Source organism: Typopeltis vanoorti, chromosome 5, assembly GCF_054136105.1.
Source record: "Typopeltis vanoorti isolate ZY-2024b chromosome 5, IOZ_Tvanoo_1.0, whole genome shotgun sequence".
Classification (NCBI taxonomy): Eukaryota; Metazoa; Arthropoda; class Arachnida; order Uropygi; family Thelyphonidae; genus Typopeltis; species Typopeltis vanoorti.
The window spans coordinates 145,917,832-145,935,129 of NC_143553.1; the positions used below are offsets into that span (position 1 = coordinate 145,917,832).

Sequence of the window (17,298 nt, forward strand, 5' to 3'; positions counted from 1 at the left end):
TGGATATAACAATTATGTTCCTCATGATGGACAAAGGCAGATCTTCCAGATTATCCAAAATAAGATAAGGCACAAGAACAAGGAATCTGATAGACACACCTGGGAAAGTAAGTGGAGGAAACTGTCTCTTAATGAAAGAAAGGTAGAGATTTTACTGACAGGACAAAATGCTACATAAATATTGAGAGGCTTTAGAATCCTCACAGTACCTCCAGATATTCCTTTAACATAGTAAAGTGGAATAAGTGGGCAAAAAAGGCAGGAATCCTATTGCTGATGAAAGCTTTGTAATAAGTTCTCTGTAGAACATGACCTAAATATAAACAATAAATTACACAATAATCAGAGTAATTAACTTTAATGAAATGAAAGTACAGATATTTTGTACTGAACATAACAGTACATCATCAGTGCGAAGCAAATCAAAGAAGCGGGAATACAAGGTACATACAGCAGTGGGTGGTTTACCAATTAAAAACTGTTGTCGCGTGCTAGAAATTAATTAATATTTATTAATATTAGTAATAAATAATATTAAAAATTATTTTTGATTACTAATTATAATGAAGAGCCAAAGGCTTCAATTCGGCGACATGAACTTATTTAAGTTAAGAGATATTATATTCCATATTGTTTCTTAGCCGAATAAGAAACTCAGAGTTTCATTCCAAATATAGAAACTATATAAAGTTCGGAGATTCCAAGCGTAAGCAAATACCTAGATAGTGCAGCAACTGAACCTTGAAGGTAGTGCAAGCTGAGGCAACTCATAAAAAGGGTGGAGCAAGATCCGATCACTATTCTTGATATTTACCCATATACCCATAATGTGAACTTAACTCCTAGGAGCTGTATTATTGTTCTACATTATGAGAGAAGGTACTACCCAGACTGGTTTCGACCTTTTTTGAGGTCTCATCAGTGAGTAGATAGACCAAGTTTGTAGCGAACAGAACTTGTGTCCCTTCTATGAGAATTGCCAAGAGGTGTCCTATTAAATTACTAATTATAATGAAGAGCCAAAGGCTTCAGTTCGGCAACATGAACTTATTTAAGTTAAGGGATATTATATCCCATATTGTTTCTTAATAGCGATATGTTAAAACTAAGTATATGGTTTAGCAACAACAGATTTAACATTAATACCGATAAAACAAGATATATGTACTTTACATTAACAGACAAATTAGATCACAGCATAACTATAAAATGGCATGAAAGGAAATGTAGTGATACTCTAAATTGTAAATGTAGTTTAATCAAAAAAAAACAAAAACTGTCAAGTATTTGAGCCTCCATATCGATAGCAATTTGAAGTGGAACTCCCACACCACTTTCTTAACAAATAACTTTAGGTTCATAATTAACAGATTATATTATGTTAAAAAATTTGTAAATGCAGCATTCTTAAGAAGTTTATACTATTCCCGAGTAAATTCTTCACTGCAATATGGCATTACCTGTTGGGAAGGAGACTATTATAACAATCTGCTTCCATTAATAAGAATACAAAACAGAATAATTAGAGCCATAACTACTACCGACTTCGCACATTCAACCAATGATCTGTATATCATTCATAATATTCTACCATTTCAGAAACTATATCTCTATGGTTGTCTATAATCTATGGTCGAAACACGCTGGAAGTACCTAAGGCTAACAAAGAAATTTTTCATAAATCTTTTGAGTACATTGTGACAAGTAGCTATAATAAATTCGAATGAAATTAAATCTATAACCTCAGAATATGTATTCAGAAAAAGATTGAGAAACTACCTTATGAGATTAAAGAATGTTGACAATTATTTTAAACGTATAGTATAAGAGATCATTATAACTCATATATCATAACCAATTAAGGTATTGATTTACAAATTGGTTCATTCAATTAGGAATTAAAATATCAACATGTACATTTTAGTTAAGATAAAAAGCCAAATGGCTAGTTTTCTGGCACCTTAATATAGAAAATAAGGGGATAAACATCCTTATAGCCAGTAAGCGAAACTAAAGATCGATAACTACGATCTATAAGTTTCATGCCGAACTATCGGCGAAGGCAGTTCGAGGTAAAGGTGGAGCAAGCTCCCTCACTATTCTTGATATTTTCTCATAATGTAAAACACAACTCCTAGGAGATGTAATACTGTCATTACATTATGAGGAGAGGTCACTACCCAGACCGGTTTCAACCTTTTTTGAGCATCAGTGAGTAGGTAGACCTGGAAGATATCAAAATTTCATGCCGATAGTTTTTCGGCATGAAACTTATAGATCGTAGTTATCGATCTTTAGTTTCGCTTACTGGCTATAAAACAACAAAGGATGTTTATCCCCTTATTTTCAACATGTACATTATTATAACTGGTAAAGGAGCCCTCTTAGATGCGGTCCCCTAACTCTCAGTGTCTGTTTTGAGCTAATTACTTTTCTAGTAACCAGTATGCCTATGGCCCTTGGTTACACATATTTGCATGTGAATGGTTTCACAGTTACTTATCATAACTATGAAACCATTCGAAATATATTATATTCTACTTGCATATATGAGAAAACTTTTTATTAATCATAATAAAATAATAGCCAAAATAAGTGTTAGTACCAACAGAATATGATAGTAATACTTGAATTTTATTTTGTAACATTGTACTGTGCATTGAATTGTATTGGGAAATATTGTCATAATTATACAAGTTGAATAGTATAATATGTATAATTTGTATACATGATGTGGATAATAAAAAATAAAATAAAAAATTTTTAAAAAAAGCATTCATATTTAAACCTGCTTCTATGGAGGAGGAGACAAGCTTCATCTCACTGGATACTGTGTTTAGTGTCAATGCTATGTTGTGCTAGACCAAACTTTTGAAGTTTCATGTATATGATATAATATTGCAGTTCAATAGTTCTTTTTTCCACATAACTGCCTGTCTGCCCAAAGTATGTTAGATTACATTCACAAGGCATCTGGTATTGAAAGTTTATTTTTCACTTGGTTAGAGTATAATAAATTTAGTTTAATCCTTTATCCAAGTGTGAGCAAAGTTTGCGCCTGAAAGTATCTTCAGGACTGGGGTAAGGTGGTACAACACCAGGGCACTCCTTGCAAAGGTGGAGCAAGCTACCAACACTCCTATCTCTGAAGAGATCTCAATAAAGGTCGAAACTAGTCTGGGTTGTGGCCCTTCCCGTAATGCATAACATTAGACATATCCGCAAGGAGACATTATGGGAGATACTGAGATAGGAGTGTTGGTAGCTTGCTCCACCTTTGCAAGGAGTGCCCTTCAGGACTGGGGTAAGGTGTTGTACCACCTTACCCCAGTCCTGAAGATACTTTCAGGTGCAAACTTTGTTTGCTCACACTTGAATAAAGGATTAAACTAAATTTATTATAAGGCATCTGGTAAATGCTAGCTAATGATAGAGGTGACAGTTTCTCTTTTGTAAATGGCAACAGATGAGAAATTTTCTTGATAGGAAAATATCTGGGAATGAGATGATACTTCTTCAAAATTCTAAACGTGATCTTAATATGTTGTGTCCGTGCTTTAATAGTACTATTTTGACTATAATGATGGTACAACTTTGCATGGATATAATCACCCATGTGAGTTGTGAAGACAGCTATCTAGTTGATGAATCGGCAGATTGTAAAAATCTAATTGGTTGTTATCTTCTTTTTCTAAAGTAAACTGTATTTTGAGATCTGCATTTATTTTGGACACAAAATTTTCCATATCAGAAGAACCATTCTTAATTACAAAGATGTTGCCAACCTACCTGTACTAAATCATAGGTTTGGGAGAAATACCACTGAGGAGATATTGTTCATATTCCACAAAGTAGTTAGCAAGTGTGAGTGAAAATGATTTTCAAAGTGTGAGAAGCGACTTCAGTAAACCTTAATTCTAGGATAAGGTGGTTAGCTCTATACCTATAAGTATGCTTTATATGTAAATTGCATGTGTTCTTCTGATTGGGTTGTCTGTGGGATTAAAGGCCAAAGTTTCTGGGATGTGGTTGGGCCCTGTTTCTCCATATGAGACTGGTTAACTCACCTTTGTTTGAAAAGCCCTGAAAAAAGCTCATGTCCTAGACAGGATTTGAACTCGGGTCCTTTCAGCCAGAAAGCTTTGTCTGTACCAACTGAGCTATGGAAGAACTTACTGTTAATAGACTTTTTTCATTCTGTAGAACAGTTTGTCTTCTCTTCCTTCCAAGATTACTAATAGAATTTACTTTGAGGCTGCCAACACACTTCTCAAAATTAAACTACTTCCTCCTACTCTTTTCAATTTACAGAAGAATAACAATCTTATCATCACCAGAGCAGACAAAGGCAAGGCTGTATGTATGTAGAAAGTTTTTTACCTTCGGTATAATATACGTTAAAGATACCAAGCTATTTTAATTATAAACCTGTTTTTAATTCATTTCCCAAGTAAGCAAACAGACAAGTAAGTCAAGTTTGCGCCTGCAAGTAGTGCAAGTCTGGGTGACCCACACGTAGTGCAACTCGTGGTAAAGGTGGAATAAGCTGTGATCACTATTCTTAATATTTACCCTTAATGCAAAGCACATCTCCTTGAGGAGATGTATGATGCTATGTATTAAAAGCAAGGGGCCACTACCCAGACTGGTTTCGACCTTTATTGAGGTCTCATCAGTGGGAGCCAGGCTTAGAAATACCAAAGTTTAAGTAATACAGAGCTTATAAATATTTTTTACCCAAACAAGTTACCATAAGGTGCTTTGACCTTATTAAATAAAAATCTCAGGATGAGAGATAGATGTAGAAAGTTTTTTACCTTGAGTATAATACACGTTAAAGATACCAAGCTATTTTATTTATAAACCTGGTTTTAATCCATTTCTTACTTGTCTTTTTTGCTTACTTGGGAAATGGATTAAAACCAGGTTTATAATTAAAATAACTTGGTATCTTTAAGGCTGTATGTAGATAAGAGAACATTAGGTCCATATTGCTTTGTGATTCTACTTACTGGCTTCTCTATTCTGATCCCACTATTAGCTGAATTATTAATTTCATTGATAGTGTCTCTGTTTCAGACAATGAATTAAGGAAAAAAACTCAAGACCTTTCATGTACATCCCCCTAGATTATATAGTCTTCCAAAGATCCACAAATATCTGGTATTTTAAGACCTGTTGAAAATATGACTTGCATATCCTTATTTTAGTGTTGCTTTAGCATTGGGATTATCCCCTGAGTTGTATTTGTAATCTAATCTAATTGGCCCTTGAACTTCAACTTCCTATCCAGTCTAAAACTCGTCTCCGTCTAGGAGGTTGACTACCATGATGTGACTCATGGTTGACTATGGGTGTAAGGAGAATGTGGCGACCTATCTCTTCCACAGTGTTGTAAGTATTCAAGGCTGTAGATCCATGTGTGTTCACGGGGTTGGTTTGCATGTTCTGAGGGACCAAAAAAAACCCCGAATTTCCAGGTGAAAAAACCCTTCTCCATATGAGACTGGCTAACTCACCTTTAGTCGAAAGAGAACAAATAAAGGTTCCATACATCATAGATGAGAATCAAACCCAGGTATTTCTGACCAGAAGACTTTGTCTATATTAACTGAGCTACAGAGGCTTTGAGTTTATATTAAAATCTCATGTTGTACCATCATTTTGCATTATTATTTAAGCCAAGAATACAATTTGGTTAGCTAAAACCCGTTGCTAGTCTATCCTCATTTGTTCAGTATTCGGATAGATATCTAACAGGGTGTATTACAAGAAGGCGAGTATTGGATATTAGGTCAGAAGCTGGTTGATTTTCCGTATTCCTTGAAAAAGCTACGCGGAGGTCTCCATCTAGTTATTCAGCTTTGACCCTTAATCACCCCTGAAATGAAGCAAGAAAAATAAATTTTATGAAATAAATATATAATCATTTATGAATTATGCTTTATTTTATTATTCATCCAAACATTGCCAGCCCATCAACAGAACACCTAGGCATGTGTGATAATAATTAAGTTGTCTTGGATACTTTGCCAACTTTCAGTCACGTGCCATAGCTTTGCACATGGTTTTTGATTTTCTCATTATGAAGGTATATTTATCAGGGTAGGAGGTTAGAAATATTTTAACAGTTAGTATAATTTATAACTATTAAACATTGAAATGTGGGCCCATTTGTAGTCTTGCCTGTGCACAAGTGTTAGGGGGGATGGGCTGGCTTGTGTAAGACAATTGTATTATTAATATATAACATTATTGAAAGAAGGGATGAAGAAATGGATCTAGAAAAGACAAAGCCAAAAAAGAGTTATCTTTGATATATTTTATTTTATTTTTATTTTGTGAAAAAGACTGACAAGAAGAGCAAGAGAGAGAGAAGGAATAAGGAGGGAGGAAAATTCTACACATGCATCTGCACACCCAACATCTGTCATTATAGTGCTCCCCATAATTCCATCCTTTCCTAGCCTTCAAATCATAGTGCATACTTATTTAGTCCTGTTTCCATATTTTTTTGAAATTTCTTATAATGTGAAATTTTAAGGTGAAAATTGTTTCACTTATTCCTACATATTTTAAGTTATGTAAAAATGGTCTTGGTCAAAAAAATAAATAAATAAAAAAATCTTTGTTTTCATTAATTCTTATGGCAATTTGATTCCATTAATGTTATTTCAGTTCATGTTATGATTTTTAGAAGCACATTCTTATAGAATGTGCTTCTAAAAAGAATGTGTTCATGTGCTGTTTTTACTGCAATAACTTATAATTATTGTAAATTTCTGTTTAGTATAATTTCCAACTGTAACAGTATAGGGAATTGATCAGTGAAATTTTTTTAAATTTTCTGTTTAGCAGAATATATATACTTTCTAATATTTTTTTGTAGTGTGCCTCTCATTTGATAAATATAGACGACTTCCTGATTCTTATTTGACTGATGGTGACAAGGAAATTTTAGACTTTGAAGGAAAACATTGGGATGCATTTGAAGAAGTTGAGAAGACTACACCACCTATAGGAAAAAGTGGAATTGTCAAAACGGGCAATACTTTTACAACCAAACATGATGCTAATGTATGTGGAAAAAGGAATGCTCGTCGTGTCATGGAGGTATCTTTATTTCTTTATTTTTATAAGATAATCTGATGAATAAAATGTTAGAAACCTGTAGCAATTAGTACTGTGAGCAGGTCAAAGGTTATAATTATATACTCTGAGAATCTTTCTTGAGAGCATAAACATATCCAACAAATAGGATGTGTTATAGTATACTAAAATCATCTCCCAGCTTATGTCTTTCATAAATGTCTATGCTTTAGTAAGATTTGAACCCATAATTGTTGGTAACAAATTAATGATATCATCTTTTCATCTATTCATTTAATATAGCAGGTTAATATCATTTTATTTTTTTTCAAATTTGGGAGCAAAATAGAATATTGCATTTTTGCTATCAATTTTAATTTTGACAATGGCTTTTGATTCATCCATTTCTGATAAACATAATTTCAGATTTTTTAAAAAGCCAATCAAGGGACCACGGGCAATGACTAGTGTTCCCACTCCAATCCAGCTGAATGTACCCAACACCATTACTCCTCCACTACCAAACTTTATTGTGGATACAATGCACCATGGTAACAAGTGTTCACCAGGCTGTCTCCACACCCTGCCAGACTGGAAACAGGTGAACTTTGATTGATTGCTCCAGAGTACTGCTTTCCATGGTCAATTGTCCAGTTCACACACTCTGTGCACCAGGCCAGATGAGTCGCCTTCGTTGTTGTTATATTCGACTTGTATGTGCCACGGTTCTTCTATGGAAACCCAGTAAATGGAGTTCTTTTACCTATTATTACAGAATTACCTATTATTCTAAATTTCGAATGTGCCCTGAATGAAGACTAATTGGTATTGTTAGAAAAATTAGTCTTTTGTTTTCCTCTATGCACTGACACAAAGGGATGTCAAAGCTAATAATATTTGTATTTAATCATTTGTTTTATGTGGTAATGTTTCGAAGTAGTTACTTCATTTATCAAGAATAATATCCTTAAGTTGAGTTTTTATATTTCCTACTCCTTTTTTTTAAATTTTTTTTATAGGAAAACTTTATTTCCTAAGATTTTGTACAGTAATCTTCCAGAACATTTTTCACCTTTGTCATATTTATTTTTTATATTATTTCCAATCTTCCATGGATTTTATTCATTTTAAACATAACTTCTGTTTTCTTTACTGATAAGGCCAACTTGATTTTTGTTTACAAGTGTTTATTTTTTTTTTTGTTTTAATGACAACTTTTGCATACTTCCTTGGTACACTCAGTCAGTGCTTTCTTTAGAGTTTTCCATTCACTTTGAGGTTTGGTACTTTTTTTCAATTTTACCAACTACTATATTTAACTGCAACTGTCATGCTCATTCCCTTTGGAAGAAATTGAAAAGGAACAAAATAAGATTGCCTTGGCTGAAAATTATGCCTAGTCTCAGAACTGAATGTGTGATTGTAGAATAATCATCAATACCAGGATGAGTATTGATGATTAGATATGATTACTGAAAAGATATTACTGGGGGTGAAAAAAAACGCTAATCCATGTTCACTGTGTATTATTTTTCAAGTAATATGTGCAAAGAAACAATGATATGGTAGATAATATCATTTATCATCACATGATGGATTATAAATAGCTATGACAATTATTCCAATATTGACATGCTCAGTGAAAGTTACCCATTCTATATGATGGGATATCAACACATAATTAAAAATTACCTCTTTGCTCCTAGTAAATGTAAATTTACCTTTCTGTTTCACACAGCACATGTACAAAAATATCAGAGAGAAAAAAAAATTGATTGGTCCTGTTGTTCCAAAAGACATAAATTTTAATAATAATATAGATGTAAGATTATTTTTGTATGCATCACTTTTTTTTTTTTTTTTTTTCCAGTTGCCACCTGGTATTCACACTGGTGATGGGGGTAGTTTTGATATGAAACTTTCTAATCAGGTTTACAATACTCTAAAAGTGCATTCAGCTATGGAAGAGCGTCGCTCTCACAGGGTCCATGATAAAGAAGAAAAATCAACTTCTGTAAGTATAAAAAAAAAAAAAATTATATATATATATATATTATTATTATTATTTTTTAAATCAAAGAGAATAATAATTGTTCTAGATTATTTAACCTAATTGTTTTCATGGGATTATACTCATTAAATGCTAGTTGAAAAACTGGACTAGAAAATTAAACTGAAACAAGTCTCCCCCTCAAAAAAACATCATCCTATTTTTATTTATAGCTATTTTCATTTAGTGAACCTGCTTATCATTATCAATTCATAATTTACTTTTCATTTCTTTAATTAAGAGTTATGTAGTTCTTTTCATTCTTTTAAATGAACTATAAAAATGGGGAAAAAAATTGATAATCATAAATAGCAGTAGAATAATTTTTTCTTAATAATTGCTTATGAAATTATTTTAAACTTTAATGAAACTCAAATGTAATAAATAAATATATACTATAAAATTGTATAAAAATTTCTAAAGAAATTTGCTGTTAACACTACTAAGTTGTTCATGTAAACTTGGGCAGTGGATGGGCTAAACAGCTTTTGTATGTTTTTTTTTTTTTCATTACTTATTTGTTACTAAGCATTTCTGCACTATCCAAACTGAATGTTCTGATTTCTGGTAGAGATTTTACATTTTGTTTCCTGTTGGTGAAGATAAAACTTTCTTTGAGGCAGATAAGTCATGAAATAAATGTTAATAAAACATTTTAAGGAGAGTGTGTGAAAAGTGACATACAAGATCATATTTAGGTGATTGATTTCACCATTCAGTCACACAAAGTGTTACTGTTGCTTGGTGAAACCAGGCCTGAAATGTAGCAATTCTCAACAACACTGAATATATGTAACTAATACCCTTTGGTTGGAAAGAACCCAAGTTAAATCCTGTCTAGGATGTGAAGAACCTATATAAAGCATTTTTAGCTGAAGATGAGTTTGCCATACAGGGATGACAGGTTTTCTTCCCAGAACTCAGATTTTTCATCCCTTAGAGCAGGCAGAATTTTAAAGATATTTTCAGACAGATTCAGAGAATACATGCAGATGATAGACTGGCTGGCTGTGCAGATAGGATTAATCATCCTGTCAGATCATTAATTAGATTTCTGTTGGTGTCAGGTTACTTTGTCTTGACAGGTCATTGAACCTAACATGTAAGAGAGAGAAATGAGGATGAACAAAATATTCAGCTAGTGTCTTGCAAAAATGTGCTTAGTGATAGTTTAAGCAGTAATTAACTGCTGGACAAAATTGATTTTACCATTTTGAAGAAAAAGATAAAACTGGTGTATAAAAAATCAGTAAGCAGAAATAAGTGGTTTATTGTAAATATTTGTTTAAGGATGTCAATGTAAGTAGACATATCAGTCTTGATGTACATTCAAGGGATGTATAGAATGAATCAGTGACAGAAATTTGTCAATATATTTTTTAATGTAAGGTATCCATGTTATGAATTATCATCTGTGTCTATGTACACATCATTGTAAGTAGATATAGATGATATAATTAATAACATGGATACCTTATATAAAAATTATTTATTAACCAAATTTTGCTTCTGTTTCATAAGTGCCTTCAGTATGAAATGGATAGAACAAAAGCACATGCACACAACAGAAAAAATCATCAATGTGCAATGATGCTTTAGTATGGTAACAATGGTCAGTTAATATTAAAATCCAAATTAGAACGAACGAACGAACACACACACACACAATCACATTAAAATTAATTATGACAAGCAGTGTTAAGGGACACTACAGGCAAACTGCTATCATGTGACACGTTAGGTTCCCAACCACTGTTGTATAGCGAATTAGTACTTTTTTTTCACTTGTAGATGTAATGGTTTAATAACATTTTGAGCCAAGCTATTCAGAATTACTTGTTGTTCTGAATAGCTTGGCTTAAGAGAACATACCAACCAGTTCAGTCTTCAGCCCACACCGTTAAGAGTTTCTCCATTTGTAGCACTTTTCACTTCACTTAGAACACTTCATCTTTTTTTTTAAACAACTGTAACAACAGTGGTGTGAGGTAAGTTTAGCCTGCAGCCTCTCTCATTGTTCAATACACCATCATTACTAAATTTAACAATTTTAATCTTAGCATGTAATAGGTTTATGTTTTTCTTCTTTTCACTAGTGCAGCAGCATCCTTACTTTGAATTTTATCTGCCATTATTAACAACAATAAAATAAAATAATATTTATAAACAAATTAAAGATGCTAAGAATATAATTTCTTGGTATCTTTAATTTATAGTATAACCAAGCAAAAAAATTTAAGCTATAAATTTCAATATTTATAACTATTTTCTACTTCACAACAAAACACTAAGACACAAAGATATGTAATGGGCAACAATGTCATAAATAAACTGAGTGATTTGGCTGATTCACAGTAGCATCATGCCTAAAACTGTCATCAGTGAATGATGTGTTATTATATAAACTGGTATAGTCATAATTGAAAAGCATAGCATGGATGAATGTAGTCCATCACTATTAAAATTATAGCAATTTAATATGCCTCACAACCTTTCTTCATAAAGTCTTTCCACAATAAATTTGCTCTTAGTTGCTTCATCTATAATTCAAAAAAGAGTACAGCTGTTTCACATACTGAAAGTTCTTTTTGCAGTTTTTTCAGGTTTTAGTATTGATGAAAGCCAGTTGTAATATGCATAATCCTTCTCTTGAGTATAAGAGAAAGTAGAATGGGGAAAGGAACATTTTCGAGATTTTTTGCATGCCACATTCAGCATGGATTCAACCAAGAAAATGAGGCATTGAAATGTTAGTCATTTCATTTAACATTCTTAGAATGCCAGGCAATATGTGATTGAGATTGTCTGTATGAGTGTTGCTCCTTGGAAGAAGAAAAACACTAGATTGTGCTGTGAGAAAGTATTTACAGAACGGTTACGCCTATCTGGTATTCTAGTAGCATGTGAACAATTTGAATGAGATTGTTGGTAACAGAAGAGGTGGAGATGCCTTCTTCCTTGGCATCTCCACCTGCTCAATCAGTGCAGTTGGAAAAGGAATGACAGTTGGAGTTGTGAAGGTTTAAAGAAAGGAAATAGAAATCAGAAAGAATCGCTGGTGGCATTTGGAGAACAATAGAGACAGTAAATGAATTTGATAGAATGGAACAGAAAAATCTTTAATCCAGATCGAAAAGAGGAGATTCAGAAAGAAGACTATATAGTATATCAGAATGAATATATAAACATATGCCATCTTTAAGATGCAAATAATCAGTGTATAATTAGGGAAAGGGAATACTGTTTGAAGATGCTGAAATTTGAGTCTGTTAGGAAAGCAGTTGAAGTTTTGCAGATGGATACGTTAACAAATAGCATTGAGATTGGAACTGTGACTGTGCATATTTATATTTATGAAGGCAAGTTAGATAGGTAGTTGGAATGTTTGCCATGATTTTGCTTGACTTTCATGATGGTAGTTTGTTTGTTTTGTTTGAAATTGGAAGGAACATTTTTTATATATAATTTGCACACAAAAGGTATAAGAACCTATAGCACATCAGTGCTATATGGGGAGTGCAGGTGATGATTGAAAAAGTAATCCATTGACATATTTCTTGAACAGCTGGAGGTTGTAGTTGGGAAACACATTGTAAGGAAGGCAGAGGACAGAAATATATGGAATAAATGAGGAAGAGGAGAAGCAGGTTCAAGGTGTTTGCAGCTGTACTGAGAAGGGATGTTGAACACCTGTTTTAACAGGCCCAACAGAAAGCAGAGGAATGATGTTTGCCAATTCACTGCAGCTGTGACCATGAAGTACCTGTAGAAGAGACATAGAGCTGAAACACATCATCGGTTAGCTAAATTGCTCTTCTCTGGACATCATCAATAATTTTTAGGAACATTTTAGGTGTGCCACCCCAGATGTGTGTGTGAGAAGAATATTCTTAGAATGGGCAGATTTGGGATTTGTATAGGGTTAATATAAAATAAGTTTCCCTAAACAAAAAGCTGAGAACAACACAGCATCGCATGGAAAGAAGTATGCTAAAAATAACATTAAGAGATAGGAAGACAAATATCTGGATAAGATCTCAAACAGGTGTCATGGATATTGTAAAATACATTAAACAGACTAAGTGGAGATGGGCTAGCCATATTGCCAGATGCAGTGACGGGAGATGGACTAGGAAAAAAAACAACAGAGTGGAGACCAGTGGATGGAGCAAGACAAAGAGGAAGACCCAGAAGAAGGTGGAGAGATGAACTGGAACAAATTGCAGGAGTGAGATGGATGGGAGAAGCAGAAAACTGAGTGATCTGGAAAATCATGGGGGAGACCTTCGTCCAGCAGTGGACAGAACTACATATTGTGAAAAGAGTAGGATGATTGGAATACTGTCATCAGCAAATCTGTGGACACGATTGGAGATAATTGAGAGTAGATGATTTATATATAGGAAAAAAGAGGACAGGTGATAGAATGGAGCCTTGAGACATTCCTGCAAAGCTCAAAGAGAATGTCATTCACCATAATATGCAGAGAACGACCAGAGTGAAAGCTGGCTATCCGTTTGTAGAGGATGGCAGGTAGACTGAAAGAAGGCAGCTTGCTAAGCAGGCATAGTTGCAGCACATATTATGTGTCCACCATTTTATGTGTCTAGTAGTGGGTGATCTAGGTGAGAGATCTGCCATGAATCTACATTTGGGAGGGAAGGGAGATGAACTTACTGATTGACTGGTGGGCCTCTAAGTACAGTCATCCCTCAACTTACATCCGGGTTCCATTCCATCTGGCAGGACGTAAGTCGGTACATTAAATCAACAGAGTTATAGGGGTTAATGACTTAACTAATAAGTATACTGTCATTTTAATTTTTAAACCTTATTATAAAACTGTACTGTGTGTTACTGCCACTATAAATCAGGAGAATAATCACCCAAATCTTCCTCCACAATCACATCTTCATTACCTTCCCTGTGTGAATGATCAGGCTGTGACTCTTCTGTGAACCTTTGTTTGATGAAAATGTCCAGTGTGCTTTGCTTATTCCTCTTCTTTTCATCATAAATGTGTTCATAGCAAGCAAACGCATCATGTACTTTCATTTCTATTATTAAGTAGCGTTCAACATTGGGGTCCATATCTTCAGCCATTTTGAGAACATTTCTACAAGACCCTTCACTGTAAATTATTTAACTACTTCCTGTTTCCCTCTTCCTTTTCTCATTTTTCTTCTTCTGCAACAGTTGTTCCTCCAGTTCGACCAATTCTTCGTTGGTCAACTCTTCAGGGTAACTTTCTATAAGTTGAATTATGTCATCATCATTCACTTCGAGATTCAGATTGTTTGCTAGGCCCACTATTACAAACTTCCAAAATCATGCACAAACCTTTTTAATGTCTTTTTCCATATGCCCCTCATACATTGAAAGGTCACTTCATTCCCGGGAAATCACAGGGCGAAATAATCTTAAGAATGTTATGGATTAAACTGACCGTATATTTAATCTGTGGATTAAACTGACCATATATTTAATCTGTGGATTAAACTGCTCAGTCACTCAGTGGTTGGTCAACACAAGTCAAACATTTACTAAGAGAAAATTTCCAGAGAAGGAGATTGGAATGTAGTAATATCAGTATTACTAAATTCCAATATCTTATCAATTTAGTAATATTGATATTACTAAATTGATAAGAACAATAGCCTAAAAGTCCAGGTAGTCCAGAAGCGAAAACCATCTGTGAAAAAATGAAACTAGTTTATTTAAGTAAAAACACAAAAATACAAGCATATTAAGTATATCTTTATAGAGTTAATAATTAAATGGACTAATAATAATAATAATAGATTTCTACAGACTTGTCTCATCTTGTTTTGATATTATCAGATTATTCTGAAGCATTATGAAGTTTGCTATTTTATTATTATGCTGCTAATATTTCTTCAAATGCGGCATTTTTTACAACAAAACTGGTAAGTTATGTTGAATATATCTGTTCACATATATACTCAAAATCCCTTTGACCTAATAAAAAGTAGAATGCTGATGAAACTTCATCAGCATTCTATCTGTTAAAATGCAATTACTCCCCTCCCCCCGCTGTTAACGGATTATTGTCTTTATGTGTATTGTATTACTTGGATTTCCTTTACTGTCCTACGACATTTGACCCTTTTTGCTGCACAATTTATTTATTGTCTCTCCTCCCAAAATAAAAACGAATTTCACATGTGTGAACATAAATAATCAAAACATTTGTTTGCATTGGAAATATTATGTCAAATATTTATATTTTTTAAATAACATTTATTGAAATAAACATGACATTTTGCTTTCTTTCCTTGCAAAATAAGATTATATGGGTCGCACATTTGAATTTTAGGAACGTTTTTTTTATATGAACAACAAATGATGTTAAACTGTATTACTCGAGGGGGTTTCCGATTGTGAGTCTTTTTAATATCAAAAATTTACATCCAATGGTATTTTACCAGAGACTCTTTGTCTTTGTCTTTTGCTTAAAACTGCAACAGGTTTTTTTTTTGTTTTAGGATCTGCATTACTATAATATCCATTGTAACCACTGTAGATATGCTGAAAATATAATATGAAGGATATCCTATATGAAATAATTCAAAATTTATGTCATTTTGAAGATTTTCTACTGCATCTACCTCACTTCTCCTCTCCTGGAACTCAATTACATAACTACTTTAAATTTCTACTGATTTGAAAGCTTTCGGACAGTATTCAAAATTTGCTTCAATTTACCGTTTTGACAAAAAATAAATAAATTAAATAAAGCAATAATATTGTTGTGCCGTCGAAGCTTCTAATTCTGTACTATTGCTTTGTCAGAAATCAGTTGTTCAGCGGTCTGCTGAAATTTCAGTAGTGTTATTTATTTATTTATTTAAATTCTAAATATTACTATGCCTTCGAAATACTCCATAATAATCCTCTTAGCTGGAGGAAAAGCTGAACTAAGATTACTCTCACTGTTATTGAGAAAGACGAGAGAAAGTTTCCCCAGAAATTGCACTAAATTACCTAACTGTAGTGCAGAATACATCAAGAATGTCTTGTATCGAAAAATTATAAATAATTTGATACAATTATCTTGGGGAAAAAAAATGTGAATTATTCAAAAGAAAAGGTGCATATGTATTACATAATCATTTATGGATTTTTTTTGGGGGGGGGGGGTTATAGACCTATTCCTTTCTGCTCGAGTAACAGTCCATAAGCTAATGAAAATTATTGAGAAAGTGAGAAACGAACACGTCCAGTAGACGCACTAAAAAGTCCCTAATAATAGTCGAATACAGAAATTTATTTTATTATTATATTTTTCCCCTTTCTGATTGCATTACAGATGTTCAAAACATTTTATTCTGATATCGCTTTCGTAGGATGAAACTGTTTTTTAAACATCAATTTCCCTAATATTACATAATTTAATGATTTATACTTATCAGGAAATAATATAAATGAAAAAATATACAAAATTTGCTCATTTATAATAATCACAATTTAATTTCAGTATCAGAATATTAAAAGTTCTCTGGTACAATTACTTTGGAAAAATAATGAATTCAAACAAAAAGAAAGTGCACATATGTTATTTAGCAGTATTGTGTGTGTGTGGCGATAATTTTGGGAGGGGAGTGGGGAGTTAGCCATTAAAGGCGAATTAAGTTATGAAAATTTTGGAAATAAAATTTCATTTTGACGCATGCATCAACACATATTTTGAAAGATAAACTGTAGGGAAAATATCGCTTCTTCAAAACTGCTGCATAATATCGAAATTAGCCATGTACATAACAGTTGCCTTCATAACTGCCATTTATTTTGATTTGTAGTGAGTGATTAGGGGAAACCAAGAAAGTGAAATGCAAAAGCCTACAGATTATGTTATAAAAATTATGCATTACATGATATGATTCAATATTTATATATGATTCTCTATAAAACAAAATTTAAAAGTGCGAACCTTTGCGCAATCTGTGAACTAACCTTCGAACTAAGATTATGAATAAAAAAATAAAGAAAACTTAATTTGGAACAGATGGAGGCTGTATTTATTTTAAGATTCAGATTTTCATGCATTTATAAAATAATTATCTTCAATCAAGTTCTGAGAGAATTTTAAAATGTATTGGCGATTAAAATAATTAACAAAAAAATTGATAGTGACATTG

The 17,298-nt window shown here is 32.9% G+C and overlaps 1 protein-coding gene across 2 annotated transcripts in view; it reads left to right on the plus strand.

The window, feature by feature from the left end:
* The window catches only part of LOC150106915 (serine/threonine-protein kinase RIO3), a 79,933-nt gene that overhangs the window by 35,255 nt on the left and 27,380 nt on the right, over nt 1-17,298 (plus strand). For both annotated transcript variants that reach the window (XM_090393369.1, XM_090393370.1), the window contains exons 4-5: nt 6,890-7,113; nt 8,960-9,103. In XM_090393369.1, the coding sequence (XP_090249495.1) occupies nt 6,890-7,113; nt 8,960-9,103 (368 nt within the window). The remainder of the gene's footprint in view (nt 1-6,889; nt 7,114-8,959; nt 9,104-17,298) is intronic.